The 13,232-nt window shown below is 43.0% G+C and overlaps 1 protein-coding gene across 1 annotated transcript; it reads right to left on the bottom strand.

Moving 5' to 3' along the window:
• Window positions 1-4,531: 4,531 nt before the first annotated feature.
• mtf1 (metal-regulatory transcription factor 1) lies at window positions 4,532-13,127 on the bottom strand (the record flags this gene model as incomplete). Its single annotated transcript, XM_079275760.1, has 11 exons — window positions 13,057-13,127; window positions 11,390-11,933; window positions 9,646-9,884; window positions 8,942-9,073; window positions 8,590-8,663; window positions 8,046-8,179; window positions 7,722-7,799; window positions 7,452-7,554; window positions 6,698-7,365; window positions 5,305-5,371; window positions 4,532-4,989 (listed from the first exon to the last, which is right to left on the bottom strand). The coding sequence occupies exons 2-11, from the start codon at window positions 11,867-11,869 to the stop codon at window positions 4,532-4,534; spliced, it is 2,433 nt and encodes an 810-aa protein (XP_079131886.1). The 5' UTR covers window positions 11,870-11,933; window positions 13,057-13,127.
• Between the last annotated feature and the right edge of the window lie 105 nt (window positions 13,128-13,232).

Below are 13,232 nucleotides of genomic sequence, written 5' to 3'. Positions count from 1 at the left end.
CACCTCACAAACCGGGGAGCATGCATGTTGATATGACAGAACTCTTCCGGGTTACGCCCCCAAATAATGACGCCAGCTCACTTAAAGGGCCAGCAGCACGTTGTACTATCAAGTGGGGAAAATAGTTTGGGCTTGATGGTTCTGTTTATATTAGATCACTCGATTTATGGCATAACATTGTATACATTACGATAAGACATCAATGCTCCTTTTGTAGTAAATTTCTCCAGGTATACTCCGGGGATATTTCTGCGCGTTTTATGTTGTCGTTCATAAAAAAATTGTATATCTTATCTTCTATATTCTATCTGTTTTTTCATCATCTTAGCACCATGTCATACCCCAAAAACTACCGATACATATGCAAATTCTCCCAAATGTATTGAAAACTCTTGTTCAAAATAATTGTCTGGACCGCTGAAAAATGTGTTAAATTATTATTTTTCTTGATATATGTTCATGCCCGGACCCTTAATATGTTGTATTATTAAAGTTTGGTTTTACACGATTTTGCAAATCCAAAATAAAAAATAAATAAAAATAGTAGTCATAGACTATATATGATTTTAGTCTGGTGTTATTTTGCAAATGTCTGGAAAAGCATTTTGTGGCACTTCTTCAAACCCTCAAACAGATCTCAAATCCACATGACCTGCATGCCCCCTCATTACTCATTAATTAGGGAAATTTAAATCACCTGTGAGTACTTACTTAAATACACAGAAGGCACACACAATAAGGAGATGCAGAGTTAACAGGACAAACAATACATCTGTGGTCATGGCTTCGGAAACAGGTAACAACAAATGCACTTTTGGGGTTTTACCAGTTACATTATTTATATTTCTCTAAGTAGTTTGTAAAACAGTTCCAGGTTGTTCAGACCTAACCATGCGAACTGAAGAGGCCGTTTCACCGGACAAACAGGTCAGCCACGATCTGAAGCTTGAACTTTTGATTGCCGTCTGCCCAACACTAGCAAATGACCTCCACGTTTCTTCTTCGACAGGACCTGGAGGACGTGGAGGACAGACTCGTGACCCTGTCCGATAAATTAAACCTGTGCAACAAAGTCCTGAATGACTTGAAGGCTCTAAGTGGTGTACTAGTGGTGAGCTCGCTTTTTCTCTCCTTGGACGGTTGTGACTTAATTCCGTTTTTTGTTTTTAAAAAGGCAATCTTTATTTCCCACAGAGAAAATCTCTCCAGGATCTCTCCTTACCACCGCAGAAGTGACCAGAAGTGGACCCCCCCCCCCCCCCTATTTCATGACTAAATAAATCTAATTTAAGATCAACTATCAATCTTAACTGTGAAACACTTCATTAAGCAGAGGAAGCAATCATTTCAGTGACAAGGATAAGGTTTTATTAGTATTATATTGCTCTCAATTCAGAAATGTATTTCTCATATTACTTTTGTACATACGCAAACTTCTTCACACTGTACATTCTTTAAAAAAAAATACAAACCCTTAATTATTCCTCTCTTTGGGTTTCAAGACATTCCTTTGGAAACATTGTTCTTTTCTCTTAAAATGTTGCCCAATAGGAAAAACCCAGATCTCAGGCTATAACATTCTGCAATCAAACAATCTGCTTCCAAATAAATGTCTCCATCAGTGAATTTGTCTTCTGTTTGCATTTCAGGTTAACTCTCAGAAAGACAAACGTGGGCCACATGTCCACCTATTCATCTGCTTATTGATTTAAACAAATATGGGCCGCTGTCAGTTCTACTTTCACTGGTGACGATGAGCCAACAAATCATCCACATCATTTTTTTAAATGAGTGAGAAGTGATGATTACATCATTTGAGTGAGCCCAAATGAAACATCTTTACACATAAAATGTATCTGGGAAAGGAAAAAACAAAAACAAAATAATTCTTAAAACAGAATCATTCACTAAATACGCCAAAACAAATCCAGTTTGTTTCGAACAGCATGTAAAAAGGATCACACTGCTGCAACATTCATGGGAACAGTACTCTGACACGCCGAAATATGAAATAAAATGTACTGGAGTTCCAGAAGCGTGTTTAACATCTTATGCATTAGAAAGGAGACTTCTGCATACAAGGTTGTGGCAGAATATGACTTCATAGAGGGAGGAATGTTTCTGTCATGGAGTCAGTATTTTAACTTACTAATGCCATACGTAAAATTGCATAGTTGTGTTCTTTGACTATGTGTGTATGAAAATATATATATTGGATGGTATGAACTGGACACCCGGCAGTCATTTTCAGTGCCTTTTACAAATAAATGTTGAGTAAATTTACATTTTATGATCCAATGGAACTGAGCGGAGACACTAATACTGCATAATGGAATGGTTGAGAGCACGTGTGTGACTGGAGCCTTTCACATCATATCTGACGGCCTTCTTGGCACCTGTGAGTTGAGGGGGACGCTCCACTCCTAAATTTTGGCAAAAAGAAACCAGAAGTGTGTTCTGTGACACGCTTGTCGGTTTGATCCTACAGCCTGGATCTAAAAATGTAGAATGACATCACTTGTAACCGTTACGCTGCAAATCCATTCACGACTTTCCAAACAGACGGCCGGAAAAAAATAAAATACAGTTTCTAGGAAACCGGTAAACTTGTCTCGATGCTTTTCGCCTTATTGTGGTCTGCTGCTGGAAGTGATCGCCTGAGACTCGATGGAGATGATGGGTTGGCGTGTCTGTCTGAAGCAGAGACTGTGAAGGCAAGGAGGCTCAAGGAAATAGTTCTGTTGTAAGGCCAAGCAGCTCTGCACTCTCTTGTATACAGGCCACGATGCCTTCGTTCTCTCATCATTGCATGGTGTCCCATGTGAAACAATACTGGTAAACTCTGCGCAGGAGGCTACGTGTTACGTATATTCGGTGACTATGGGGAGTGTACAAAAGCCCAGCTGCTTGACGAACGATTCAACGAAACACGGCAAAAAACTCTTCTGCATACATGTGACTGGGGGACGAATGAAAGGACAGAGGCTTTCCATTAACTAAGGAGAGATATATATATATATATATACACATACATATATACATACATACATGTATATACATACATACATACATATACATGTATGTACATATATACATGTATACACATATATACATATATATATATATATACATATATACACACATATATACACATATATATACACATACACACATTAGCTCCAAACTCAGAGTTAGTACTTCAAAAAGTCTACAAAAATACAAATTCTAGAATAATCTACAAGTTTCTCAAAGATGTTTACACTATCTTTAAAATGCTACTTTACAGCAGTTTTATACAAAAAAAAAAAAAAAAAAGTCCGTAGTGGAACAAGCTGTCGGATTACTCACTTTACAAGTTAGTGTGCAATACACAGGGAAGAGTGCAGCGAAACGGAGGGCTACTGCAAGCGTGGGCATCTGGTAAGAAAAAAACAACGTATGTCTGAGTAACAAATGAAGGGAACCGGGATCAGTTGTGACTTGATGCATCCCTGAGAGGGTCCCAACCCTAGAAAACACGGGGTGTCGACAGTAGGTGCTTACTGTCTCATTGTGGACAATCTTTGCAAACAAGCGGATCCTCGGGGACGTTTAGTTTCACTGTGCGGTCGACTGCAGGTGCCTCTGTTCTCAAACAATACCCATCACGTTCTCACAAAACTAAAATAAAACAATTCAGTAACATAAAAACAGCTCAACTTCAAAACACAAGTGATTGGAATAAATTAATAGATGATTTCTTTCTGCTATCTTAAGGGTAATAATACCAGTATGATGACAAAATCAAGTATTTAAATAAATTAACATGTACAATTTTTAAATTAGTTTAAGTTAATGGCAACGTATCGATGTGTTAATTTTTACTGAAAGAGGCAGATTGGCTCACAGGTTCTTTTCTCGATGAGTAAATATCTGTCAAAAGAAATAAAATAACTATCACATCTTCTGGACTACACTCGTCTTCCTAGGGGAAAAAAACAAAACTAAACACTGAGGAAATCACTTCATGTTGTAGCCTTATGAGGGGCGATGTGACCAAACCCTTCAAATTACTACTGGGAGCAATGCTTAAAGTAAATTCCTCCAATAAACAGTGCATTCTGGTCAGTTGCATACCAGCGTTAAGCATGTTAGGACCTGTAGTACAGTACAAAGATATACAGACAAGTTGTTTGTATCTCACCTTCAAGGAAAATGGAACTCTTAAGTCATCAGTGCTTCAACAACACTAGTTTGTTTCATCCAATCCATTCAGATTGAGTTATTATATACATTTGGATTATGTTTATAAAAAAAAAACAAGGATCTGCCTTTTCCCTGCATTATCATCATTAGCATAGACATTGCTAAAGCTCAATAAGCAAACTAATCTTGTCTGCAACGAGACAAAAAGTGTGTGTGTGTGTTGCACAATTCTCTCCAGAACAGAACGCACTGCAGATGCACACACTATATAGGGAGAAAGAAGAGGCGTCGCTGTGGGTGGATTTGAAGCCTGTGGACGAGTGGGTGCACTCAGAAGGCCGCTCTTCTAAGAATTGCCGTCAGTGGCCATGCTGAAGTCATCGGCGACCAGCAGCAGAGCCTCGATGTTGGCGGCTGTCTCGGGGCTCTGCAGGGAGAGGAAGTCCGAGACGTCCATGTTGGCTAACCCGTCAGACGAGGGGGGGTTTGTGGCGGTGCTGCTCACTATCGTGGAGCGAGTCTGAGCTGAGGAAGAAGAAGGGACCTCCAGCCTCACCTCACCCACCTTAGAGGAAGCCGGAGGGAGGCTGCATGAAGAAGCTGGAGGATGTGGAGGCTCTGGGGGTTGTGGGGGGGGAGGGGGCTCTGGTGGTTGCGGCGGTGCTGGGGCAGAAACAACGGCGGAGGCACTCTTTGAACTCTTGTCTTTAGCCGCGTCCCTGCAGGCACAATGGCACTGGCAGGACTCCTCCTGTTTGATGATGATGACGGGCAGACTGAGGCCGATCTGCTGAACAGAGCTGCCTGAAAACAGAAAAAATTTACTTTAAGTTCACCGAAAACAAAGAAGCACAAATGTCCTGCAAAGCAAGCCAAAAGAAAGTGAGGATAAATATGAGATATAAAAGTTAGAGTCACTATTTTAACAGTTCTAGCACGGTGCATTAATTGTGACAGTATCTTAGTGAAGCTCTCTGGACACCATTCTACCATTTAATGAATCCTATTAAAGCTAAGCACGGCCCTGGACAGCAGAACTACATTTATGATTTAATTACAGCCGTTTGGCCCATGTCCAAAACATACAAATATAGAATAACTCACAACTCATTGACTTACCAGCACTTCCTCCCACTGGAATGGCTGTGGTGAAGAAAACTTTTTCCACTTTAGGAGCTCCTCGATGCTAAAGTGAACAAATATTTAACACCACAGTTGAAGCAGGATATGATGAGGACACGCTAGGGCTGGGCGATATGGCCTAAAAAAAAAATCTCCGATTTTTTTACAAAAAATCCGATTCACGATTTAAATCGATTTTTTCCCCCACAAATTTTTGCAGATGACAGAAGCTGTTGAAAACAATTTTTTATTTTATTTTGTGATGATTTTCCCTCGTAGGTTGATAAAAATAAAGTGCAAACAAAACCTGAACATTGTAGAAAGGTGCCTGTAGTATACAAAAAGTATTTGGTCACTCTTTTGTTTCCCTGAATCATTTAAATATAAAATTAAATTAAACATAACATTAAATGGCATTAAATAGTAGCCTTCCATTGTAAACAACTGTGCAAATGTAACTTTTTACAGTAAGCTTTTCTAACTGAATACACTGATACAAACACAGCATGAAATAAAATGTATGTGACCCTTTAACATTCACATTTTCAAAAGTGCAACATCTGATCTAACATCAACATAACATATTTTGCACAGTAAATAAGTGCATGTAAACAAAATCAAGTGCATTCACAACATAACCAACAGTATTAAACAGTAGTGCATGTTTTTTCTAAATATTTTTTGCCAGGAAGACAGCGTCGCTTGTGCTCCCGCGGTCCTGCTCCCTCCTCAGGCTTCTCCCACTCGGCGGCATGCCTCTGTTTGAGGTGCTGCATTAAATTTGTTGTGCTGCTTGATTTTGTAGCAATAGCTTTTAGACAGACCTTACATCGTGGTGCTGTTTGTTCGGTGTCAGATGACATGAACCCGAACCATTTCCAGACCACCGAAGACGCATTCTTCCCTCTCTTAAGAACGAGAGCGTCACTGCTGGCCGCCATTGTTTTCGTTTGTAAACAATGCGCGCGCACTCTACTACGGGAGACCAACGGGGGGGGAGGGGTGGGGGCGATTTTCTCGATTTTCAATAAAACACATCGCCTTAAAGCACACATTCGAATTAATCGATTAAATCGATTTATCGCCCAGCCCTAGGACACGCTAAAGCATTATACGGTTGAAGGGAAATGTGTGGTGTGTCTGTGTTGTATTAAAAGTAATATAGATCAAAAGTAACACCTTTTCCTTTGCTACACTTACTGCAAATACAGAGTCCCTGCTGAGCACGGACACAGCTTTTTGCTAATCCTCTCACGTGAACATACTTATGATTAGAAGGCAAAATGAAAGAAATGTAGGAATGCGGTTTTTTTTAAACTTAAGGACGCATCACAAAATCAACACTAGCACAGATCGAGTCACCATTTCTCTGAGTGGGAGCATTACTCACTGCTTGATCTGGGTTCTGCTGGCTGTGGGCAGCACTGCTGAGGATCCACTGGAGGTTCTGGTCGGTCATGACCAGGCTGGGCTGCAGCAGGTTCGGGGTGGGAGCTATGGTGATGGTGGCGGGGGTGGTAGCCAAACCGGGGCCAGGGTTGGTGACGGGGTGGTTGGCCAAAGGCACAGGTTGAGCCACAGCCGCCAGGACAGCGTCTGTTGCGGCGGCTGCAACGACAGACGCGGGGGCGGTGCCCGGCGCTGCGTGAGTCGGTGCCGGAGCAACCGGAGCGGAGACAGCTGGCGGTAGAGGAGCTGTCTGGGCGGCACTATCCGGCTGCAGGAATGCGGGCGGCAGTGCCACGTAGTGCTGGGGGGTCACATGGTTGGGTGCTTGGACGGAGGCTTGGGCAGGCACGTCGGAGATCTGCTGAGGCCCGGTCACTCGAATGAAAGGGGGAGGCTGCGTTGAGCCGACAGCAGCGGTGACAGAAGCAGGCGTGGTGGAGGCCTGAGAGGAAGAGCTCCGACGGAGCCGGGAAGGAGCCTCCATAGCTGTAGTCGTGTGGGAACAGGAGGACGAGCAGGTAGGATGCAGAGAGAAAGAGAAGAGAGGCGATCCATCAGTCACCAGCGAGTGGGTAGGCGTCTCTAGGCTGAAGGATTCAGCAAGGCTCTCTGAGGAAGAGAGAAAAAAAACACTTCCCTCAGTGAACGAGAACATTCAATAGAATTCAGGCGGACGGTGTTTGGTGTGTACTCACCGTTGGGATGGGCATCATCTTGGCTGACACTATTTTCAGGACTCTGGAACATGAGCTCAAAGATTTTCACAGGGGTAACATTGCTGAGGTCCAAATGGTGAGGCTGCAATACAATTAAAACGTATGTAATGAATGCATTAAATGGCAGAAATTCTTGTTTTACCTCTACATTTGTAATACAGTGACAATTGAACTTAGGTGTCGATACGGTTGCCTGTTAATGGCCATCGCTACGGACCATCTTGAGAACACGTTTTAAACCAGACTCACATTATGGATGTTCTCTCGTAGCTCCGAGTCGGTAGAGATGAGGCTCAAGTCACTGAGGCACAGCGAGTGATTTGCATCCTGTAATTAAGAGATTAATTGGATCCGATTAAACTTGCCACTACTTTGGTATCAAGCGTCATGAGAGTGGAGCAAAATTGGAAAAGAATGACAACAAAAAAATTGTTTCACCAAAAAAAAGCTAACTAGCGGTGTGCAAAAGTAGTTTTTATGAGAGTGGTTTACTCTAAAGATGTGCAGAGGTTCATTTGGTGTCGCGTGGACATGTCGCTGTGCATGGAGAACATGTGCCGTGCTGGGACTCACTTCAGAGAGCGGGTGGGTGAGGGTGACGGTGAAGGGCTGCCCTTTGTCGTGGCCCCGGATGTGACTCTTCAGACTGTACTGGCTGCTGAACGTCTTCTCACAGCCGTCGCTGGGACAGTTGAATGGCTTCTCCCCTACGGAGTGAGGAGAGACGAAGAGGGAAGGACACAGAAGGAGACTCGTAGTTACGCTGAAGCATTAAAACGTCAGCCGAGACAAAAGGTTGCTTCTTAACTTTTAACAGAGAAAAATGTTACAAAGAAATCTAACAATGACCTCTTGCCAATCAGGGAAGTTATTTGTCCAATAAGTACAATGTCCATAGAAGAAAAATGTCCATACATACACATATATATATATATATATATATATATATATATATATATATATACACACATATATATACACATATATACACACATATATATACACACATACATATATATATATACATACATATATATACACATATATATATATACACACATACATACACACATACATACATACATAGCTGTTACATAAAACAAACCAGGAAATGTACCTGTGTGTGTCCGTACATGCGTTTTTAGATGATGACTCGCAGCAAATGCTTTGCCACAGCCATCGTGGTCACACCTGAAGGCAAAGACAGAAAACAAAAAAAACATGTTAGAAATATACAAATAGACAGTGATGAAAGTGCAGCCCCCCCCCCCCCAAAAAAAAAACTGAGTAAATATATTAAATATAACAATACCCTAACCATGTCATTTGTGTAGACAAGCAAACATTAAAACAGACTCAAAGAGCGATCTGAGAGTATTTATCAGTATCACAGTTCCTTCATCTTCTACTAAGGGGGGGGGGGGGGGGGGGGGGGGGGTTAAATATGGTGTGATAATGGAAATGCTCACCGGAATGGCTTCTCCCCCGTGTGTGTGCGAATGTGCTTCCTCAGGTCGCTAAGTGTGGTAAAGTACTTTATGCATCCCTCTGATTCACAGTTGAATGTCTTGCCTGTGTGAAGTCTCTGGTGTGCTTTTAGTCTGTAGAGACAATCAAGTGTGTCACATTAAAACCACAACGGGAGACATGCAGAGAGAAACAAGCGAAGCACAGTGGCATTAAACAACATGTGTTGATTCCTGTTTTAAGACAGTCTACAAAGCATCATGAAAAAAAAGACAGTCGAGTCCACATTTCGATCACAACTGCATCTACACACACATGGAAGAAAACTGAACAAAGTACACGGTCTGTAAGTGGTGGTCGTATAGGAGAATCTGCGTGGCATGGAAGACGGGGAGAGGAAAGTAATGGTATTAAAAAGAGAATCCACCCAGGTCATGTGTGCCACTAGTGGGCTGCCCCGGGTACCAGCCTCTGCCAGGGATTTAATGGCAGAGCGTAGTCCAGACACAGACCAGAGGGCTCGGATGGTGACTGCTTGAGACCAAAATACAGCAACATCAGAACAGTGAAAACGCTAGAAACTAAGAACCTGGTCAAAATAGACTCAGACTGTAACCTGGGCCTGCTGTTGTCAAAAATAGATCAGCACAACTCTATATAAAACCAAAGACACAATCCAATCTACGTCACTCGTGTAAAGACGTACCTGTATAGCGTGTTAAAGGCCTTCTCACAGCCTTGCACCTCGCACTCAAACGGCTTCTCCTTGGTGTGAACGCGCACGTGGATCTTGAGGCTGTAGGAGGTGAGGAAGGCCTTCCCACAGCCCTGTTGATTGCACACAAACGTGTACTCGCCACGGTGGGTCTTCTGGTGCGTCCGCAGGTTTCCCGCCGTGCTGTACGTCCTGGTGCAGCCTTCGAACATGCACTGGTAGCGCTTCACCTGGCGGAGGAAAAAGAGGGGTGGAGGGACATCAGCGCTTAAAAAAAACATGGTTGAACTCGGTTTGACCTTTCAGACGGGACCTGAACTCGATGACTCGGTCCCCCCGTCAGCGCATGAAGCGAGCGAGCACAAAAAGGACAGTGATGATGACGAACCCCCCCCCCCCCCATGCAATACATCCCAACCAATTCTGTTTCACAGCACCGAGCTCCACAGTGTGGCAGTCTCCTCTGTCTCCTACTGTAGGACGCCTGCTAAAGCTTGTAGCTCAGCACTGACTGTCTGCATCTCCCACACCATCGTGACTCTGCTCCACCATCACTTTGATCCGCGAGAGAGAATTGGATGATTTGCTCTCCCACACGTATAGTGTAAAAAGACCACTGCATTACCAACTAAATGGTTATGTGAATGTGTTCACAGCAATGTATTACTAAATGCTTGACGTTGCTCATTGAATAAGCTAGATGGAGATCAATTTGGTTCGAGGTTGCTTCTGTTTTCTGGCGTGTGCACATTGAAGTATCGTGGCTGAACGCTTACTGTCCTCTTGGAAATTCCTTCTGTCATCATAACAATGTCACAGTAAATCAAGCCACAAATCAATACATATAAAAGCCAACCAACAATGGACGAACATTGATGTTGATCAAGACAATCAAACATGACACACAGATTAAACAAACACCAGGCTCGGCGTACAGCAGTTATAAAGCGATGCAGCCACGAGACTTCACAAAATCAAAATCATGTCAACAGATGATTTTCACTAGAAAGTGGATTTGACACATCAGCACAATAATTGTATGTCGCGTTGTATGGTGTGAACCATGTGTCATTTGAAAGAACTGAAATACAGGACAGGGTTCTTCCCAGCAGTCCTTCAGCACTGTACCCGTTAGTGCACAAGGTCCGGCTACTTTACCAGTGCACACCGCCAGATGTTTTCAAAGTCCACTTCCACTAATAAAGCTGGGATTGGTGTCAAAACCGAGCAGATTCTACACACAAACACGGAACAAGACCAACAAACATAAACTGAACTCTTTGTTGCATTGAGTCACTAACTTCTACCTCAAGCTGCTGGGGAAGCTAATTCTGAAAGACCTTCCAGCATGTTAATGTATTTGCAACTGTACTTTGCATTTCACTTGACAAAATAGCAACCACTTGCTATATTGCTACATTATGCCTTGTTCTGTTGAGCAATTAGCTGGAATGACTGGAAGAGCCTCCACCAACAAAACCGAGCGATTACTTCAACAGTAACCAAACAAAACCCAACAATTACTTCAGCACTGAAGAAACAAAACAAAGCATTACTGCAGCAATAGAGCTGACTACATTCTATCCGCCTGTTAACAACATTGAACATCTGTGTTCAGACTAAACTTGACAGAAGAGATGTCTTTGGTAATCCAACAAGCACATAAAAAATTCATCAGTATGTACTATGTAGCAGCTGTGTATCCTTCGGAGGAGACACATATATTTAGGCTTACCTCTCTCAGCTTCGTCTCTGGGCACTCGGAGTGCAAGGTGAGGGTGGCCCCCTCTATGTTGCGTGGCATGCGAGTGGAGCCTGGATTTATTGTGAACTGGATCTGGTCTGGAGAAATGGTGTGGTGCACATAACCCTGTGACATGCCGTCGGGGTCGTTCATAAAGGCCAGAGAGCCATCCTCCTCATCTCCTTCCCCCTCAGTTAGGAAGGTGACGCCATCGTCATAGCCTCCACAGTGACCCTCCTCTTCTCCCTCCTCATCGAGCCGGATTGGGTCCCGCTCAATGAGCACAGTCGTGCGATCGTACACCCGTCCAGAGGACGACGAAGGCTCTGCGATCAGGTCGTCGTCTTTGTCGAAGTGTATCTTGTCCTCCTCTTCTTCGTCGTCTTCTTCTTCTTCGTCGTCACGCCCCAGGTGATCCACCTCCACCTCGAAGTACATCGTCGCCTCTGTGTGAGGGCCATTCGCACTCATTGTCCCTGGTGCCTCTCCTTCCTTGGCAGGGAGGACTGCACACTTGCACTGTTGACGTTACAGCCTGAAATATACATTTGTTGAATTATTATTACATAGAATTTGAGCTGAAGATACATTAAGGCATTCAAATAAGAAAAACTGAGTTGGAGCAGACCTCACGTTTTCTGAGAGTTTGTTCCAGTTATGTGATGTAATAAGACTGCATCTCCATGAGTAAGCAATGCTGTCCCAAATGATCTGAGAGGTGTAGACAGTCCTTAACATAGCAGCAGATCTAACCGTAGCGGTGAGAACCGGGTCGCCCCCTGCGTTAACAGGACACAAGCGGAAACTAACGCGACCACACCGGAATCTAGAACTTTCTGGTAACAATGACAGAAGTCACGAGACAGTTTGCGGCTGAACGAAGCTAATTAAAACTGACATGAGTGATCATTTATTAACGCCCACTCCAGGCTACCTTTTAAAGGACGTTACGAGTAGCGTAAGAAAGATGTCACACACACACATACAAGAATGCCAGTTAACTTTTCCAATAACTTACTCGACATAGCTGGTTAGAGTGGCCTGATAAACACGCAGTGACTGCGAAGTTTACCCCCGTTTTGAATGACAATACCGTATTTAGCTTTAGCTTAATGTCACGAAACGGACGGTTGTTACACCGTTTAACGTTAGCAAGCTGTGTAACAATAGATACTGACCTGACGTTATTTCACAGAGTAAGTTACGTCTTGGTCTGTATCGTTACTAGCTTTAGATATGTGTCGCTAGCTTCCTGCTACAAACACATATCAAACCGTTGCTGGTGTATATTAAATAACACGTCCATCGTTATTAGCACTTGTTAACATTTAAGTTACTCGATTGCGTTGTCAACATTTAGCATTTCTGTATTTTCCTTACGTGCGTCAGATAGCGAACATTAATGTTCAGGAGTTAGCTGTTCAGCTAGCAATGATAACTAACGTTATCACTTATTTCTCTGCACATGCATAGCTTTGCTAGCTCACTGCTAAGCTAGTAACGTTAGCTAGTTCCCTGTCGACAGTTGACATTACCTATCTTCCATTTGCTAGGATAACAAGTTGCACGACACCAGGTGACACACTGACCGACAACCAGTACCGCGTTAACGCGTAGGTTCATCAACTGAAAAGGAAATTACATTAAAATATATTTACCTGTCCAATTTTAAGCCTTATCCATATGCTTTGGGTGTTTAGTACTTTCTTTCTATCCCCTCCCTCTGATACCAAACAACGTCACAGACTCGCAGCCATTCGTGATGAATTATGGGAAATTAAAGAGCATTTCGACTGTTAACGTTAAATTAAAACATCAAATGTCATTCTTTTTT

The sequence above is a fragment of the Melanostigma gelatinosum genome (assembly GCF_949748355.1).
Source record: "Melanostigma gelatinosum genome assembly, chromosome: 9".
Taxonomy (NCBI): Eukaryota; Metazoa; Chordata; class Actinopteri; order Perciformes; family Zoarcidae; genus Melanostigma; species Melanostigma gelatinosum.
This window is presented reverse-complemented; position numbering and strand designations above follow the sequence as displayed.